At 40.2% G+C, this 18,368-nt stretch overlaps 7 protein-coding genes and 1 non-coding gene across 8 annotated transcripts; 6 read left to right on the top strand and 2 right to left on the bottom strand.

The window, feature by feature from the left end:
• Positions 1–1,149: 1,149 nt before the first annotated feature.
• HPODL_00685 (Pre-60S factor REI1) lies at positions 1,150–2,136 on the top strand (the record flags this gene model as incomplete). The annotated part of the gene is made up of 1 exon (XM_014080646.1): positions 1,150–2,136. One exon carries the CDS (start codon positions 1,150–1,152, stop codon positions 2,134–2,136), a length of 987 nt encoding a protein of 328 aa, XP_013936121.1.
• A 351-nt stretch (positions 2,137–2,487) lies between these two features.
• Positions 2,488–2,872, top strand: HPODL_00684 (uncharacterized protein; the record flags this gene model as incomplete). Its single annotated transcript, XM_014080645.1, has 2 exons — positions 2,488–2,499; positions 2,648–2,872. The coding sequence occupies 2 exons, from the start codon at positions 2,488–2,490 to the stop codon at positions 2,870–2,872; spliced, it is 237 nt and encodes a 78-aa protein (XP_013936120.1).
• A 91-nt stretch (positions 2,873–2,963) lies between these two features.
• HPODL_00683 (uncharacterized protein) lies at positions 2,964–4,427 on the bottom strand (the record flags this gene model as incomplete). The annotated part of the gene is made up of 1 exon (XM_014080644.1): positions 2,964–4,427. The coding sequence occupies one exon, from the start codon at positions 4,425–4,427 to the stop codon at positions 2,964–2,966; it is 1,464 nt and encodes a 487-aa protein (XP_013936119.1).
• A 390-nt stretch (positions 4,428–4,817) lies between these two features.
• Positions 4,818–8,333, top strand: HPODL_00682 (Structural maintenance of chromosomes protein 2; the record flags this gene model as incomplete). The annotated part of the gene is made up of 1 exon (XM_014080643.1): positions 4,818–8,333. One exon carries the CDS (start codon positions 4,818–4,820, stop codon positions 8,331–8,333), a length of 3,516 nt encoding a protein of 1,171 aa, XP_013936118.1.
• Positions 8,334–8,647: 314 nt separating this feature from the next.
• HPODL_00681 (uncharacterized protein) lies at positions 8,648–10,297 on the bottom strand (the record flags this gene model as incomplete). Its single annotated transcript, XM_014080642.1, has 1 exon — positions 8,648–10,297. One exon carries the CDS (start codon positions 10,295–10,297, stop codon positions 8,648–8,650), a length of 1,650 nt encoding a protein of 549 aa, XP_013936117.1.
• Positions 10,298–11,086: 789 nt separating this feature from the next.
• HPODL_05406 lies at positions 11,087–11,158 on the top strand. Its single transcript has one exon. It is a non-coding gene; the product is annotated as a tRNA-Asp (tRNA).
• A 1,711-nt stretch (positions 11,159–12,869) lies between these two features.
• Positions 12,870–13,637, top strand: HPODL_00680 (putative secreted protein; the record flags this gene model as incomplete). Its single annotated transcript, XM_014080641.1, has 1 exon — positions 12,870–13,637. One exon carries the CDS (start codon positions 12,870–12,872, stop codon positions 13,635–13,637), a length of 768 nt encoding a protein of 255 aa, XP_013936116.1.
• Positions 13,638–15,519: 1,882 nt separating this feature from the next.
• HPODL_00679 (Polyprotein (gag/pol) of Ty1/Copia retrotransposon) lies at positions 15,520–16,887 on the top strand (the record flags this gene model as incomplete). Its single annotated transcript, XM_014080640.1, has 1 exon — positions 15,520–16,887. One exon carries the CDS (start codon positions 15,520–15,522, stop codon positions 16,885–16,887), a length of 1,368 nt encoding a protein of 455 aa, XP_013936115.1.
• Positions 16,888–18,368: the final 1,481 nt, after the last annotated feature.

Raw genomic sequence — 18,368 nt, 5'->3', positions numbered from 1 at the left:
ACTTCTTCAACCGAACTCGATTCTCCTCACTTGTATTTCTTTTTTGTTGAGATCAAGAACCTGCGTCAGCCTGTTATTTAAAACTTATTCTTTACGTAATTATCGAGGAAATAATAATTTATGTTGAGCTCAGCTCGAGCGGGGGAAGCTTCTAAGTATTCACCAGAGCGGGGCACCCTACCTGCATCATTTTTTCCGCCAAATAGGTTTGACCCGCCTGTTTCAAAATGACTCTAAAGGCGTAGCTGTAGTTATACAAAACATTGCAAAAATATACCGGAAAAACTAACCCAAGCCCACGCCATGTTCTCGGATTTTTTATTGTGTTGCTTAATTCCGGTATCTAGAGCGCAAGAAATTTATTTAGTTGACCGCCTTTTTTTGAGTAAAAGCCCCACCTGAGCTGCAATCCCGCTCGTTGGTTTCTGAATGTAACCCCACTTGCCGAATACAGAGCGGGGCCTATTTTAGATCTTACGGACAATTGAATACGGCTGCTGTCTCCCTCTTACAATACTTCCATTGACAATAATCACATGCTACTACTAACAACTGTGTTTCTTAGCGTAGCAACAGCTGGCCAAACATACGTTCCACAAGCGAGTTTAAAAAAATAAAAAAAATCAAATGTACTTTTAAATATCCCACCGTTTGTTTGACTAGAAATCGATCATTGTCAAACCCTATTTACGACTTGGGCGTGTTAGACTATATTGAATCAAACCAATATTCGTCATTGGCGTTGAACTCTTGTTAACCTCTCAGGCTATGAACGCAGAAATATCCTCAGAATTGCTTCAATAAGTTTTCGTCATTATTGGGAGGTGTAAGAACAAGATGTATAAAAATTTTTGGGAAAAAAAATTTTGGTGGCAAGAGTAGATTAAAACACTTCCAGATCAAATAGTTCTGCTGATCATGTCTTCCAGGCTTCAATATACTTGCAACTCATGCTCGCTGGCTTTTTCAAGGCCTGAAGATCAGCGGTCGCACATGAAGACTGAATGGCATAGATATAATCTCAAAAGACGAGTCTCACAATTGCCTCCCATTAGTGAAGAGCTTTTCAATGAGAAAGTAGGAAATATAGCCAATACCAGTGAAAGACATGGAATAAAAGAAGATTCTGCAGGGGCTAACGGCAAACAAATGACTAAAAAAGAGCAAAGGAGATTGGAAAAGGAGGCTTTGTTAGAAAAGAAAAAGCAGCTTCTGGAGATTGCGAGACGACGAATGATATTGTCCAATGACGAGGTGCCTCTATATGATAAAACGAGGACTGAAAGTGACGAAGCAGAAAACTTGATCAATGACCGAAAGGAAAACCCGATGCAATTTGATAATGCTTCTCATGATGAAACTAGGGACGGTTATGATAACGATTGGGAGACCGAACAGCTCATTGACCAAAAGATCAAAAACAAAGTTGAGATACCGTTGGACACGTGTATGTTTTGTAGCCGCGTGTCTTCCGACCTAGATGGAAACATAGATCACATGTTCAAAAATCATGGATTGTTTATTCCAGAATCAAAGTACTTGGTTGACAAAGCTGGATTAATACTGTATCTATCTGAGAAAGTTGGACTGGGTAATATGTGTCTATCTTGCAATTTCCAGGGTCGAAACATCGAGAGTGTGAGACAACATATGCGTGCAAAAGGGCATTGCAAAATTCCTTATGAAACTTTAAATGAAAAGCTGGAAATCTCCGAATTTTATAATTTCGAGTCCAGTTATTCAGGGAACACGGAGGCTGATATTACGGGTAATGATGAAGAATGGGAAGATTTATCAGACAATGGAGCTGATGAAGGTTCAGAGGATGAAATTTCCACGGATGATCTATACACTAACGGATACGAGCTTTACCTTCCGAACGGTCAAGTGGCTGGTCATAGATCTTTATTGAGATACTACAAGCAAAATTTGAAGCCCGACAGGGAACTTACAGAAGGCCAGGGAACGTTAGTCGCGGCAGAAACCAGACATTTTGTCCAATCTATAGATCGCAAGGAGCTTCAGGCCAAGAAGAGAGTTTGGGCTAGACAAGAAAAACTTAAGGATGTTAATGATAGGAGATCAGCAAAGTTCATCAATCATCAAGCACATTATAGGGATCAATTATTACAATGAACGATCATATTCTTTTGATGTGTTTTCAATGAGAGCAGTAAAATAAATGTACTCAGCAAATCGTTAGTTTGCGTTTTGAAAGAGCAACGCCATTTTTGCTGCAAGGAGGGATATTTGGGATCAGTCTCCTCGCACACATATCTAATCTTCGGATTTTAGATAAAAGCCTAATATTTCAGTCAAATTATCTGTCTACCCTATTAGTAACTAAAAGGTGCCTGCACAGCCACGCCGTTTGAAGAAAGCAGACACTAAAAATGAAATTTCAAAACATCTCGTTTCAGGAATAGTTTTCTTTTTTTTTAAGCTACAAATCTCCACGTTAACGACTTGGTAACTCTTAGCAGCACTATGAACAACCAGGTAAGTCACTTTTCAGTATTTGCCTCAGATAGTGCATGTTGGTTTTAGTTTCAACTGGTCGAGATTCTACAGGCTAACACATAAACTCAAAGTTGGCATGCTCTTACTTTTGGCTCGAGGAATTTTAAAATTACTAATAATAACTCAGGGATATTATCAACAGGGTGGATACCCTCCGCAACAGGGTGGCTACCCTCCGCAACAGGGTGGATACCAACAACCTCCACAAGGCTATTACCAACCTCAACAACAACCCATGTATGTGCAGCAACAGCCTCCAAAGCAGAGGGACAGCGGATGTGGTTGTTACGGAGGTTGCTTGGCTGCTTTACTGGCTTGCTTCTGTCTCGAAGAATGTTGCGGAGGTCCATGATAATGGTTCAAACAGGTCACTGGATGAGTAAAGTTAGTTTATTAGCTTCTGTACAATACAAAATGTATTTCCATATCAAATTCGTTTGTTTTCATGAAAGTTTGTCGTCGTGATCTTCAATGTTCACGTAATTTAGGCCGTTTTCGTCTCCTCCGCTGCCTAGTAGCTCGGCTAATTTGCCTTTAGATGACGAGGCAGAAGTGCCAGCTCCTACAGAGCCAGTTCGCGTGTTTGATGAACGTTGGGCTGAGGATGAGCTATAGCAAGAGTTCGAGAGGAACTTGCTGCTTACTCCGTTCAGGTCAAAATTGGAATCCGAAGATGATATATTGAGTGATGGTTCAAGAGGTGATGTTGATCTCGATAGTAGAGAGCGTATTTCAGGCGAGTGGTATATTGTATCTGTATCCGATTCGGAGTCCAGTGTAGGTGAGTGGGAGGAAATCTTATTTGTAACAGACGAGATTACGTTGGCATGATCTGCAGGAATTCTGGGTAACTGATCGTCACCATATCCAAGAAAAGATAATATTCTCTTTTTGAACCATTGATAAGAAGAAGTTGCTCCTTGATGATCGGTGTCATTATGGCTCTCGAATGGATCAATTGGTTTTAATATCAAGGTGCACCTATCTAATTGGAGCTGGTCGAGCATCAAGTCTTCATGGTCTTGAGAATAAGTAAGCCGTTCGGTGGTTTTGAAAAAGTGAAACGGTATTTGTTGGTATTCTTTGTAATTTTTTAGTATGAATTCACGTACAGTTGACAACTTATCAAATCTCGAAAACTTCATACGCTTCGTTATCCCGTCCACTAATTTCACCTGGATGAAGCATTCATCTGTGGAAGGATTTGATTGTTGAGATTCTTCAGACTGTGGACGTGTCACAAATCTCCTACTCTCTAACTCCGGTTCCAATTGCTTCTCCATCCTCTCTAATTCTGCCAATTTCAGTAATCTTTTCTTGTCCTCCTGTATGTGACTGTATTGCTTTCTTGCTAAACGTCTGTTGCAACTTCTAGAATTTGAGCACGAAATATTTTGATTCAAGCTAAAACCTTCTTGTGAGTCGGCATTCGAATCGCCCTCATTATTTTTGGAGGAATCTTCACTAGGCCTTGTTTGTTGAGAATTATCGTGATTTTGTTGCATGCGCACCTGCTTTGTTTTTTCGTGTACGTCAGTAAGAAAGTCTCCTATTTTCAATGAAATGGCGCTGCCTATTATAGAGTGAATGATACGTCCCCGGTATATGGCGATAAGAGAAGGAGGGGCTAAAAGCTGAACCTGAGGAAATATTTGCAATAGCAAATCAAAGTCAGAAGATGGCTTTTGAATGATTAATCCTAGAAACTCCTGCTGGAAGAGCTGGTAGTGGGAACTCGATATTTTCAAGTTTGACTCACTGTTCCTGTCCTTTTGTATAGCTTGACAAAATTCCTCCACCAAAATCACAAGAGGCTTATCGTCAACGACGGAACGCTGAGTTGCAAAATACACATCTGAAATGAACGCTTCCCTTAAGCTTCGGTTTTCGATATCATTTCCATACATCTTATCGGGGTACAATAAAATAATCGTAAGCTCGTTTCGTTTGCGGGCAGCGGAATTTATGGTAAGTAATTTTTTCTATTGATGATCAATTATAGGCGTTATCAAGCCTTTCCACAAAACCATTAATTAAAATGTGTGGAGTGCTTGCTACTCACGGTTAAGTCGGATAAACTCGATGCACCTCTCAACCGAATGATATAGAGATTACCACACTTCGTCTGCGGGGGGTTGATATGACTAGTCGTAATTATACGCATGTGTGTGTATCACCCAAAAAATTTGATTCAAAATATAAACAAGGACTAGAAAACAATCGATACGCGTGATCATCCTTGATTCTATCAACATAACACTCCTTGCGCTTTTTACCCTATATTTTGACATCCTCAGATGAAGGTAGAGGAGCTTGTACTGGATGGCTTCAAATCTTATGCCGTGAGAACTGTCATCTCGTCTTGGGATCCACAGTTCAATGCCATAACAGGATTGAATGGATCTGGGAAATCTAATATCTTGGACGCGATTTGCTTTGTTTTAGGAATATCGAGCATGTCTACAGTCAGGGCAGCAAGTTTACAGGATTTAATTTACAAAAGAGGTCAGGCAGGAGTTACGAAGGCCTCAGTGACTATCACCTTCGATAACAGCGACAAATCCAAGTCTCCCATTGGTTTCGAACAATATTCAAAAATAAGTATATCTCGTCAGGTTCTGCTTGGAGGGACTTCTAAATATCTTATCAATGGTCATAAGGTTCAGCAATCACAGATACTCAATCTTTTGCAGTCAGTTCAGCTTAACATCAACAATCCTAACTTTTTGATAATGCAAGGGAAGATCACGAAGATGTTAAACATGAAACCAACTGAGATCCTTGGACTAGTTGAGGAAGCTGCGGGGACGAAGATGTATGAGGGACAGCGAGAAAAAGCTGAGCGAATAATGGCTAAAAAGAATATAAAGCTGGAAACTACCGAGAATCTTCTCAAGGAAGAAGTGGAACCCAAACTTAGACATCTGCGGGAACAGAAACGTACAGTGATGGAATTTCAAGATATTATCATCGAGTTGGAAACCCTTTCCAAAGCAGTTGCAGCTCATGACTATCAAATATTTCTTAGAAAACTGGTAACTCAAGAAGAAGTAGTCGAAAAAGACAAAATGCAAGTGCAGCAACTTGAATCTAAAGTTCAAACTTTGGAAAGCGAAATCAAAACGCTGGAGGAAGACCTAAAAGATATGCGTGCACGGAAACAAAACGAAATAGGTAAGGGAACCACTTTAAAGGAGCTCGAAGCGACTGAAACTGAGTTGACAAATTCATTGACTAGAACTGTGACAGCGAAGGACCTGAAATTACAGATTCTCGAGGAGGAAAACACCAAGTTGAAGAATCTGAGCTTGAAGTTAGACAAGCAAAAGAAACTACAAAACAGTTCTGATGAAGCCTACAAGATCGCTGAAATGGAATTTAATCGTCGAAAAACATATGTGGAGAATCTCACTGAGCAATTGAGACAAAGAGAGGATCTCTTATCCACGCTTTCTACGGGCCTATCTTCTAAAGGGTCAACCGATGGAGGATTTCTAGCTCAGTTGCACAACAGTAAACAGAAGCTGTCCCGGATCACTGTAGAGAAAGAAAAATCACGTCACAGAATTGACCATTTGAAGAACGACATATCCTCAAAGAAAGATAAAATTAACTCTGCTAAGGATGAAGTTGATTCCCTAAATCAAAAAATAAAAATTAAGGAAGACCTTTGTACAAAAATGTCCGTCGATCTTGAGAGAATAGGTTTCTTCCCAGAAAAGCTTAAGTCTTTGAAAGATCAAGAGAAAAATTTAAGCCACGAGTTATGCAGACTTCGGCACAAAATATCCGAGTTTCATCGCGCTCATCCTAACTTGCTCTTTGAATTTGATGCTGTCAATGCGGGGCTAGATTCTACCTCCGTCAAGGGGTTAGTCGGAGAACTTTTTACGATTAGTGAATTGAACAATAAATCTACGACGGCCATCGAAGTCTGTGCTGGTGGGAGATTGTATAATGTTATTGTTGACACAGAGAAGTCAGGCTCTAAATTATTGGACAAGGGGAATTTGAGAAGGCGAGTCACAATAATTCCACTGAATAAAATAACTTCAAAGACGATTAGTGACACCCAACTGACTGCCGCAAAATCCCTGGCCCCAGGAAAGGTAGAGCTCGCACTGAATCTGATTGAACACGATCCCGAATACAGCAAAGCAATGCAGTTTATATTTGGAAATCGCTTGATTTGCGAGGATCCTGAAACAGCGAAAAAGGTTACTTTCGATCCAAAGGTGAGAACTGCGTCCATTACACTGGATGGGGATTTATATGACCCAGAAGGCCGACTTTCTGGCGGATCTAGACAAAGTGCCTCTTCTATTCTTTCTGCATTTGCAGAGCTCAGAAATTTTAGAGAACAAGAACGTCATCTCTTTTCTGACTTGCACACGGTACAAAAGGAGATTCAGGAACAAGAAATTCTGAGCAAACAAACGGGGGCACTTCAACGTGACCTCAAGATGGAATTTTATCAAAAGAGCATTTTGTTGAGGCAACTTGAGCATTCTGAGGCGGCTAGACTACTTCAAAGGGTGAAACACGATGAGGCTGAAATAAAAGAGCTTGAAAAGCTGATTCAAGATCTAGAAAATGAGGGCATCAGGGTTCAAGCAGAAATCGAGTCTCTTCAAAATGATATGAGAGATTTTGATAATGACGGAGAAGGAAAGCTTCTCGCACTTCGGCAGGAAATCAATGAGCTTGCTACTCTCATTGATGCCGAGAAAATGCAATTGAAATTGTCACAAAAGGGATTCCAACAGCATCAGATTGGCCAAGATGAACGCCAATCGGACCTTCGTGTCCTTGAGAAGCAAATTGAAGATTCAGGGAAAACTATCATGCTATTGAAAAGTGAGATTAGGAAGGGTGAAGAAGAACGTGTCCATCTGACTGCGGAGATTGCCAAGATCAGGAATTCAATCACTCAAGAAAAGTCAAAGATGGTAGAAATAAATGATGAGCTGCAAGAAATGACACAAACACTGAATCAAAAACGTGAGGAGTACAATGAGGTGGATTTAAATTTGAGGAAGCAAAGAGATGTGCTGACTTCTCATCAGAATCTCTACAATTCACTCAAAGAAAAAGTAAATCGAATAATTGCAGAACAAGAATGGGTCTCTGATCGCAAGCTCCTCAATCAGGTTTTGGAGCAGTACCCTAACATCAATTTAGAGCACTGTCACAAGCGCATCGAACAGTTGAAAAGCCGCTCATCATCAATGAAGAAAAAAGGAGTGAATAGCAATATTATGGCGCAGATAGAACAGCATGAAAAACACGAGAGTTCATTGAGGACTAAAATAAAGCAGATAAACAAGGATAAGGCCAAAATTGAAGAAACTGTCCGAAAACTTGATGATTATAAGAGAACAGAGCTTCTTAAAACGTATAAGAAAGTATCTGACGATTTTGGGCAGATATTTGGAGATCTTCTGCCGCAAGCCTACGCTAAACTCGTTCCGACTGATCCGAATGATGTAACCAGGGGGTTGGAAGTACGCGTTAAGCTAGGCAACGTTTGGAAAGAGTCATTAGTTGAGCTGTCAGGTGGCCAGCGTTCCCTAGTCGCTTTATCTTTGATCATGTCTTTTCTTCAATTCAAACCGGCTCCCATGTATATTCTGGATGAGGTTGATGCTGCTCTCGACTTGAGTCACACTCAGAACATTGGCCATCTAATCAAAACCAGGTTCAAGGGGTCTCAATTCATTGTGGTTTCATTGAAGGAGGGCATGTTTACCAACGCAAATAGGCTATTCAAGGTGAGATTTCAAGAAGGAACTTCTGTGGTTACCGCAAGCTAAATCTATCACCATTGACCAGTATATTTAATTTTCCCTAATACAATAGATCAAGCTCTCAAATTCTGGATAGGGTAGTATATGTGTCACATCCCAGCTTCATAATGATCCCCTTTTAAACCTGATAGATTACATCTGGTATCCTGCAATTTTTCTTTGCCGTCAAAGCTACATATATTCCTTAACAGGTTCGGTCACTAGGCCCATATAGTACATTCATTTCTAATGCCTATCAATTGCAGTTAACAATTGCGATGTAAAGAGTGATTTGAGTGAGCTTAAAAGTCGTATATGGCTAAGCACTCCAAAAGTAAAGCTCATGTTCGTGTTGAAGCGTAATCTAACAAATTCGAAGCATCTTGTTCCTCGATTCTTTCGGAAGGCTTTGAAAAGCCACACAAACTTTTCAAAGAGTGACCATTGAGAAGCAAAACAGCCAAAAGGCTCACTATGCTTGTAACAACCACAAGCAAGAAGGGAAGCTTGGGACTGAAATCAGCTAATTTTCCCCCAACAAAAGATGTGAAAATGATCCCGACACCGCCGACGAAAGCGAATACCCCCGATATAGAACCTTCCCGCTGCCGATATTTGTCCTCAGAGGTTATGTTTGAAATCATAGTCATTGATATTATAATGAACATGATTTGGGCAGAACCCATCATTGACGCTGCTAAATATATCATCACACTTTTATCCGGTGTTGTTATCAAGCAGAATGTAAGAAACCCAGTTGTCGAGATGATTGCGGCAATCGAAATGAGAATGGTGTAATTGTTTAATCGATCGACAAGAATTCCCGAAATTGGAGCAAGCAAAAGTCCAAATAAATTGGCTACACCTGTGAGAATCGATGACAAAATATAAGATTCTGGACAGTCAACTTTGTCATTTGAACTCTTGGTACAATCTCCAATCTCCCTGTAATAGGCGTTCACATAGAATGGAATGTATAGTGTAATCACAATTGTTATGCATCGTGAAATAAAGCCACTCAGATAAGCAATGAGAATCCCGGGATCTTCCATCGACAACTGGAATCCTGTTTTGAGAGAAGTCCAATAAGTTTCTCTTACCGTAGAGGATGAAAAGTACTCCTCATCAGAATCGCTCACCAAATCCTCCCGTATCCCATTGTCCTGTGCATACGATTCGAAAAGATCGTCCTTAAAAGAGATATCGCTTTCACTTTTGAAAGAGCAAAACCACATAATCACAGCCACAACTATTGCACCAACGCCCACAGTGTAGTATGACATTCTCATGGCAGACCCTGCCGGTCTTGTTTTACCAAAAAAAACTGGAAGTCTCAATAAGAGAGTGACAGCAAACACTGCACCAAGACCACTCATTATTCCCATGTAAGAGACCTTGGTCCCGTCTTTCCTGGATTTGTTCAGATTGTCTACTCTTTCCAGATAATTTTCATGGACATCTGCTCCGTCGCAACCGCCCATGGCATCAGACTCCTCTTGTGCTCTATCAAACGGACTTAACGAGTTGCTAAAGCCAGATATGTATGCTTTAAGATCGAATCCCGAGTGGTTCATTTCGATGACCATGACTGTGAGAATACCCAAGGAAGCTGTCAGCCCGGCAGCAAACACCAACCTCCAAAATAGCATCTGAGGGACCACATTAGTTCGTACAAAATATCCGAAACCAAAAAGACTTAGCCCGGAAACGAGGAAACCTGATGAGACAACAACCCTGGACCCAAATCGGTCTGCTAGGACTCCCATCAATGGCACTAAGCACATCGACAGGATTTCATCGAACAAGCCCAAAGTACCAACGTAACTTCCGACGTTCTCACCTATTTGTAACACATCCGTGATGAAGTATGTTTGAGTTGTAGAAATGAAAACCGCCAGCGCAACCGAAGAAAAGCTTGCTAGCAAGAAGCAGATAAAATTTATCAATGTGTACTCATGACTCTTACAAGTCGATAAATGGAGGTCTGCCATTCGAATAATCTTTGCTCGTAGTTTTTGTTTGCAGTGGGATCGGCTTTTAAAAATAAAACAAATCCAGAGGAGATTTATCGGGGTTTAATATGAGTTACACTTGAGCGTTTTCATATATATATTTCAAAAGCATATCCTTTCAACGTGCAGCACGCTACCTACTATGTAGAGCATCAACTTGAGCTTTCCTACTTTGAAGCAAATAACAGAGCATTTTAGTTCGAATTCCGTATACAAAAACCTACGAATATTAATTATATCGAACAAATGCCATTATGGGGGGGAGTCAGTTTAAAATAAAACAGCACCTAAACTTAAATACAGCTAATATCATTTTCAGAAGATGATACAAAACCAACTCAGCAACCCAAAACGAATTCTTCTGTCCGAAACCATAGTATCATGGCATAGCTACAGAAATCCTATAAACTTATACTAACCTACCAGAAATGCAAGACTAGCCACGTGCTTCCGTTTAGCAAAACAAAAGTTTAGAAACGTAGCGATTTTATTGTCAACGTCTCTCCGTTGTTATCTTTAGTTACTTTTGCTAATTTCTCACAAGATCAGGAAGCATGATAGAATTATACTTTTGTGTTAGTCCCAGTCCCACCTATCGTCACACGACTACTAAAACATAAGTTTCCAGTTATTCTATATATATTTCTGCACATAATCTTTTGCTCGACAACAAGATGTACCAAAACCTATCCTTATGGGCAAATCTTCGGTGCGCAATATTATGGCTCACCCTGTATGTGTATTCAACAACGTAAAAAGTTAACTGTCTCCGAGATAGTTTAGTGGTTAGAATTCTCGCTTGTCACGCGGGAGACCCGGGTTCAATTCCCGGTCTCGGAGTTCAAATCAAAACACTACTTTTTTTTAAGTGCAAGATATCTTTATACTGGCTCGCACATGATCCAATTTTTGGAATGTGTAGTAGGCAGGGCATGCATGGTGATCATGAACACAGATCCAGACCAAAGCGATCTTCCGAAGCGTAAAAGAGTGAGTACTATACAAGGGTCTGTTATCGGATTTCGTGTCGGCCCTATTTTGCGGAAGCTTGTGTAACCTGTAAGTGGGTTAATACCTCATTCACTTTATGTATGAGGTCATAATAAGCGTTACAGGTTATTGACCAGGCCTACTGAAATCTGGCTCTGGCAATTGAATAGAAAAATTGATGGGACCAGTAAACGGAGTTTGCTTGTTTGTGAAATTGACTTCATGGCTTTAGGTGGACTTGCCTGCATTTTATTCTAATTCAAAAGTTATACTTTTCAGATATGGCATATTAATACTGTTGACATCTTTCCGTCTAACGAGTATATGGATCGGAAGCAGACATCGAAAGAGTTCCTATATCCTTTATCTTTTCTATTCTTCGAGCCTGAATATATTGTTGAAGAAGGGCATGCAGAGTACAGGCGGCGATTTACTTGTCCCTTGTTTATTCTCAAGGCAGTTAGTTGAATTGCACAATTTTAGGTTGTTGAGATTACCTTTTCCTTTGTTAAATGTGTTCGGTACCAATTTGTACAAAAGTTAAATGGATTAAATTGGAGAGGTTGTGTGCCATGTTGGGAACTTCCTTCAAATTCATGGTTTTCCAGACTCGAATAGCTTGTCCTTCGCGCGCAATTATTTGAGATGGATTAGCCAACTACGGTTGGTTCTGAATAGGGCTGATCCAGATTCAAGCGCTTTTTTTAAGCAGAAAGCTTATCAATCATATAGCATGATTCTGAGGAACAAACGAGTAGCTACAGAGTACGAAAAAGCTTTCCAGTGATAATTAACGACTTCATTGTTCCCTAGTATCTTGCTATAGTCCAGATTAACTCCAGTTGTCTTGAGCTGTCACGTTATGCTAGAGAGCCTTCTTTTTTGGGAAATTTGGTTTTAGAGAAGTTTTACTTTGATGTCAAAGATCCAGTGAGACCATTCCAAACTAAACCTTATTGCGACAGAGCTTGAATTTGGTAGGGTAGGGCAGAGTACCTGGCTCACCAAATGGAAATAGAGTTACCCATGGCAAGGTTCAGATGGGACTTTTTCACGTTCTTTTTCTTGGTAATCAAAATGGTGAGAATCCAGTTCTTAGCTCATCTCCACCGATCCCTCCCTACCTTCAATGCTCTCACAGGTGCACCAACAGATTTATCTGACACTGAACACACTGGTCGGAAACTTGTTAATCAACTAAGTATCAAAAAGGAGAAGAGAAGAGTAATCAGCGTGTCAAGAAGAAGAATTTGAAAGAAGTGATGTTTGAGCTGTCAACCAAGAGGACGTAAGTTGTCACAATGTCGTTCTTGTCGAGATTGTTGAGATATGATAGTCATAGATTATATCATGGCTGTGCGGCTTATCCTGATATGAAGGTTTATCGGTCTTAGCACATGCATAATGTGAGCACATTCTCAGATTATGCAAGTCTGAATCACATATGAGACTAACCAAATAATATATAAGGGTGTGTCATATCCCACTTATGAGTGAGGGACTAAGGTATACCAAAGATACTAACTATCTGATACATAGTCACATTATTGAAGGAAGAATAATGACTGTAGACATTACACTTATCAGAACAAAGTTTCAACAGGTTATGAGCCCTGCGAGCGCTTTTTGGGCGACCAACTCATTTAACGATGATGATAAGCTTATGTCAGCGGCAAATTTTATGCGTTGGAAAACAAAATTCACAAATACTTTAAATTCATTTGAACCATCAGTTGTTGACTATATTCAAACTGGTAATATACCTTTTTCCCTCGAACAGTGTGGAGGTAACGAACAAGTTATTGAAATTCAAGCTGCTTATGACCAACTCCTGTTATTCTGGGTACACACCTCAGTGTCACAACCAGTAAAGAATCTGATTAGTCAGGATCAAACTGGTTATCAGAAATATCATCTTCTGATCAAATGTTATGGACAAATATCCTTTAGACAGTTGTACGAAGAATACTGTTCAATTAACTCGTCAAATGGACAAGGGCCTATGGAATGGGGAGCAAAATGTGTCAATCTACTTCAATGGAATCAAGACCCAGCAGTATGGTTAATCTTCTCCAAACTTAGTTCTCTGCAGAATGAGAAACTAGAACGATATCTATTTGCTGACTGCGGAAATGAACTAACTATTCAAAGAGCTGTCACAGCAATGCAATTATTTGAACATGAAACCAAGTCTGGATTCCTGGCTACTAAACGTTCTATCCAAACGACGAAGAAGAAGAATATTATTTGTGCAAGATGTCAGAAAGCTGGCCACAAATCTCCAAACTGTAGAGCACCAACTCCAGTTTCAAAAGGAAACCGGGCTTAAACAGAAATCACTTCACAGACTTTCGTACAACCAATGGATATATTTCTGGAATAGCATCTGGTGTGCAGGTGAACGGAAAACGAACTGTTGTCCTATCTAAAAGACACAAGACAGTGACACTCAAAGATGTTCTTTATGCTCCACAATGTCCATCCAACCTGATTGCTATTAACAAAGCTGTGCTTGCTGGTAAGGAGATTAAAATTAGTAACAAGAAACTATGGTGTGGTAAAGATTTATTAGGAACTTACCACCATCAGAACAAACTGTTCAAATATACATACAAAGTGATGTCTTCCTCTTCTTATTCAAAGGCATATTAAGCCTCAGTATCAGATCTTCATATTGTAATGGGACATCCACCGAAGTCCATCTCTGCAAGACTTCAAATCCCAAATCCTCCTCATCCATGCCAAGATTTTCTTGCTGGAAGGCCTGTTAAATCCAAACGAAAGATCTCATCTACGTCTGTGTCGAGACCTCTCAAACTCTTACATGCTGATATCTGTGGACCTTTTCCCCACACAGGAATAAATGGTGAGAAATACTTCCTGGTTATTGTTGACCGATTTACACATATCACCTCATCATATTGCTTAAAGGTCAAATCAGAAGCCACAGATCTTATTCAGCAATTTATAACAAACCTGAGACACAATTGTCACCCCATAATTACAAAGTTACTACCTTGCGTACTGATAATGGTGGCGAATTTGTTAACAAGTCTCTTGAAACTTTTCTTGCATCCAAAGGCATCACGCAAGAACTAACAGTTGCCCACTCCAGCCATCAAAATGGAGTTGCAGAGCGTATGAACCGAGTCATCACTTCAAGAGCCCGCATACTTCTTTCAAGCTCAGGATGTCTTGAATCCTATTGGCCCTTTGCTGTTCAAATGGCCACATATCTTGTCAACAGAGAACCCAGTAGGGCTATCCAATTTGAGATACCATATTCGTGTTGGTTCCATAAATCTCCTGATTATTCTCGGTATCATCCATTTGGATGTAAAGCATATTCACTTGTTGATTCTCATGAGCGTCCATCAAAGTTTTCTTCTGTTATCTCGCCACTAATCTTTGTTGGATATAGTAAACGCCGGACAGCGTTCCAGCTCATTGATCCGCATACTTTGAAATTGAAAGAGACTGATCAAGTGCGTTTTGATGATACTTGTTTCCCATTCAAACAAGATACATCCTTAGATTTCAAGCCTCAGTCCTCTCATGTCCCAATCATGGTTCCTCCTACCTACGGTCTAATTACAGATTCCCACCTGCTTACGACCTCTATTATTCCCAAGGAACCAGTACCTTGTTCGCGATCTCCTTCGCCTTCTGGCTCTGACTCGGCGCCAATGGATCCTCCCTCTACTACATCTGATTTACATAATGCATCGGCTGCTCCTCCTCTGGGCCCGATGTTGGTTACTATTCCGACGACTATTCAAGACTCCGTCTCGCCTGTCCTCGAACATCTAGAGGACGGTACTACATCTGCTGAGGTAACTGCTAGCTCTGAGCGTGACTCGACTGATCATTCCACGATACGCCTTCTCACCGCAGTGAATGCTCCTCCTACATCAGAGATGGATCTGCATCACTGTATTCATCCTGTACTCTATCCCGGGAGGCGTTCCAAGCGTTCTCGTTTACCAATCACCAAGTATCGTCGACTCAATAACTCTACTGACCATTCATCTGCACTTGTTGCCCTTCCCGGGTCTGATCATGTTCCCTCTAGCGTGTCAGAGGCTCTCTCTATTCCTGAATGGAAACAAGCCATGCAACGCGAATTTCAGGCACAATTGGACAATCACACATGGTCTCTTGTTGACCTCCCTTCTGGCCGCCGTGCTATTGGCTGTCGCTGGGTTTACACTATGAAACCGTCTACATCCACCTTTCCTCATAAGGCACGACTGGTAGCTCAGGGTTTCAGTCAAATCCATGGTATTGACTACAATGAGACGTTCAGTCCTGTCATTCGATACGACAGTCTTCGTCTTCTTCTTGCGCTTGCTGCCTCTCACTCTCTCTCTGTTTACCAAATGGATGTCACCACTGCTTTTCTCAATGGCAATCTTGTCGAAGAATTGTACATGCGACAGCCTCCTGGGTTTATCAGTACTGACCATCCCCAACGAGTCTGCCGTCTTCACAAGAGTCTGTATGGTCTCAAGCAGGCACCTTTGTGCTGGAACCACACCATTGATCAGGTCCTTGTTCAAGCGAATTTCACCCGCATTAAAAGTGATTATGGCATTTACGTGTCTCACTCCTCTCCTCCTACCTATGTTGCCCTATATGTCGATGACCTTCTTATCTTGTCGAAGTCGCTTACTCAGATTAAGTCTGTCCAATCTCTTTTGTCCTCCAAATTCCAGATGAAAGATCTTGGTCCTGTCACCACGTTCCTGGGTCTCAATATTCGCCAGACTCCTCAGTCGATTACTCTGTCTTTGTCTTCATATCTGACTTCCATCCTCCAAGACTTTGGTCTTGATACCTGCAATCCGGTAACTAGGGTGTCTACTACAACTGCGTGGATATCTGATCATGATGTTCCTCTGACTGATCCTACCCTTTTTCGCAGCATGGTAGAGAAGTTGTTATTTGCTGCAAACACGGCTAGACCAGACATCACTTTTACTGTTGCAAAACTTAGCAGATATCTTAAACAGCCAAGTCAAAATCATCTCACTATTGCGAAGCATGTGTTGAGATACTTGAAAGGAACTATAGACGATGGCATTACCTACACTCGTACATCAAGTGTTGAGCTAAAAGGTTTCTGTGATGCTGACTGGGGAGGTATTTTAGAAGACAGAACATCTACAACTGGATACATCTTCATGCTAGCAAATGGTCCTATTTCATGGAAATCCAAGAAACAAAACTCAATAGCAACATCCACCACTGAAGCTGAATATATGGCAATGAGCGATGCTGTGAAAGAATTATTGTGGCTTAAACAATTGATGAAGGAATTATCTGTTTTGGGATCATATGTTCCCATACTGTTTGGTGACAATACTAGTTCAATATCCTTAGCAAAACACCCCACTCAACATCAACGCACAAAACATATAGATATACGCTATCATTTTATCAGAGATCATATCTTAAAGGGAGACCTACAAATTGAATACGTTGACAGCCAGTCAAATATTGCCGACCTACTGACTAAGCAATTGGTCAGAGAGAAACTTAACTCCCTAAAGAAGAAAATGCATCTTGCAAAGATTTGACCCAATCCACGACTATGGTAGGGTGTTGAGATAAGATAGTCATAGATTATGTCATGGCTGTGCGGCTTATCCTGATATGAAGGTTTATCGGTCTTAGCACATGCATAATGTGAGCACATTCTCAGATTATGCAAGTCTGAATCACATATGAGACTAACCAAATAATATATAAGGGTGTGTCATATCCCACTTATAAGTGAGGGACTACGGTATACCAAAAGTATTAAATATCTGATACATAGTCACACTATTGAAGGAAGAATAATGACTGTAGACATTACACTTATCAAAACAAAGTTTCAACATGGAGCACCTATAGCTAACCGTGCTTCTTTGTGGTAATACTTAAAATTAAGTGTGGAGTTGTTTCAAAAGGACGCTAGAGTCGGTCTTTTAAGTGATGATTTATGATTAAATGACTGAAGAATTTGTAAACAGACTCTTGATCCTATGTTAGGGAACATTTGAAGTAGAGTTTCGCAATTAACTAAATAGAAATAGTTTCCCTATGAGTATGTTTCACTTTAGAGAGAAAGTATGGGAAGAAATGTATGAATGCATTTTCTACGTAAGTCCAGAATGTTGAGATAAGATAATCACAGATTATATCATGACTGTGCGGCTTATTCTGATATGAAGGTTTATCGGTCTTAGCACATGCATAGTATGTGCATCAGATTTAGATGAAACAAATCTGAATCACATATGAGGCTAACCAAATAATATATAAGGGTGTGTCATATCCCACTTATAAGTGAGGGACTAAGGTATACCAAAGATATTAACTATCTGATACATAGTCACATGATTGAAGGAAAAATAATGACTGTAGACATTTCACTTATCAAAACAAAGTTTCAACCCAGAACACCTAAAATTGATGGCTTTTATTAGTAGTGGCGAGTTGGCAATGTAAGGCATATATGCCCCCAGTAATAATTTTTTGTCAGTAAATCAGATGATAAACTATAATCAGTGGCTACTGATTCTCATCGTTATAACAAGTATCAGGATGGGATGCAGACATTTCTGCAGGGCAATTTGTATGATTTAGAACCCTTATAGTACTGCTTCAAGGCTGATTACTGAGGGATAGTACATGCCCTAATACTATGATGATTTTAGTCATGCATTATGGCCAAAGTGAAAGGTTTGCTGCTCGAGACAACTAATCATTTGTATTCTGTCGTGAGAGCACCTGATATAAGCAGATACTTCTCTATTATGTTACAGAAGTATTTGCATCAATACCCGTAACATAAGGCCAAAATCATATCAACATCCCACATTGAATCAATGAATCACTCAGACTAAAGTACTTCAATGAAATTTTGGCTGCCGTTTGGAATATTCTCACAATAAAAAAGTTTAAACAAAAGTGAAAATGAACTAGTTTCATTCAAGCTTGAGATGAGAGTATATGCTGGAACGGTCTCGTGAAAATAAACTTGTTTTGATTTCAAAAACAACTTTGAAAGTTT

This window comes from Ogataea parapolymorpha, chromosome III, assembly GCF_000187245.1.
Source record: "Ogataea parapolymorpha DL-1 chromosome III, whole genome shotgun sequence".
Taxonomy (NCBI): domain Eukaryota; kingdom Fungi; phylum Ascomycota; class Pichiomycetes; order Pichiales; family Pichiaceae; genus Ogataea; species Ogataea parapolymorpha.
The sequence above is the reverse complement of the archived record's forward strand: the minus strand, read 5'-3'. Positions and strand labels throughout refer to the sequence as shown.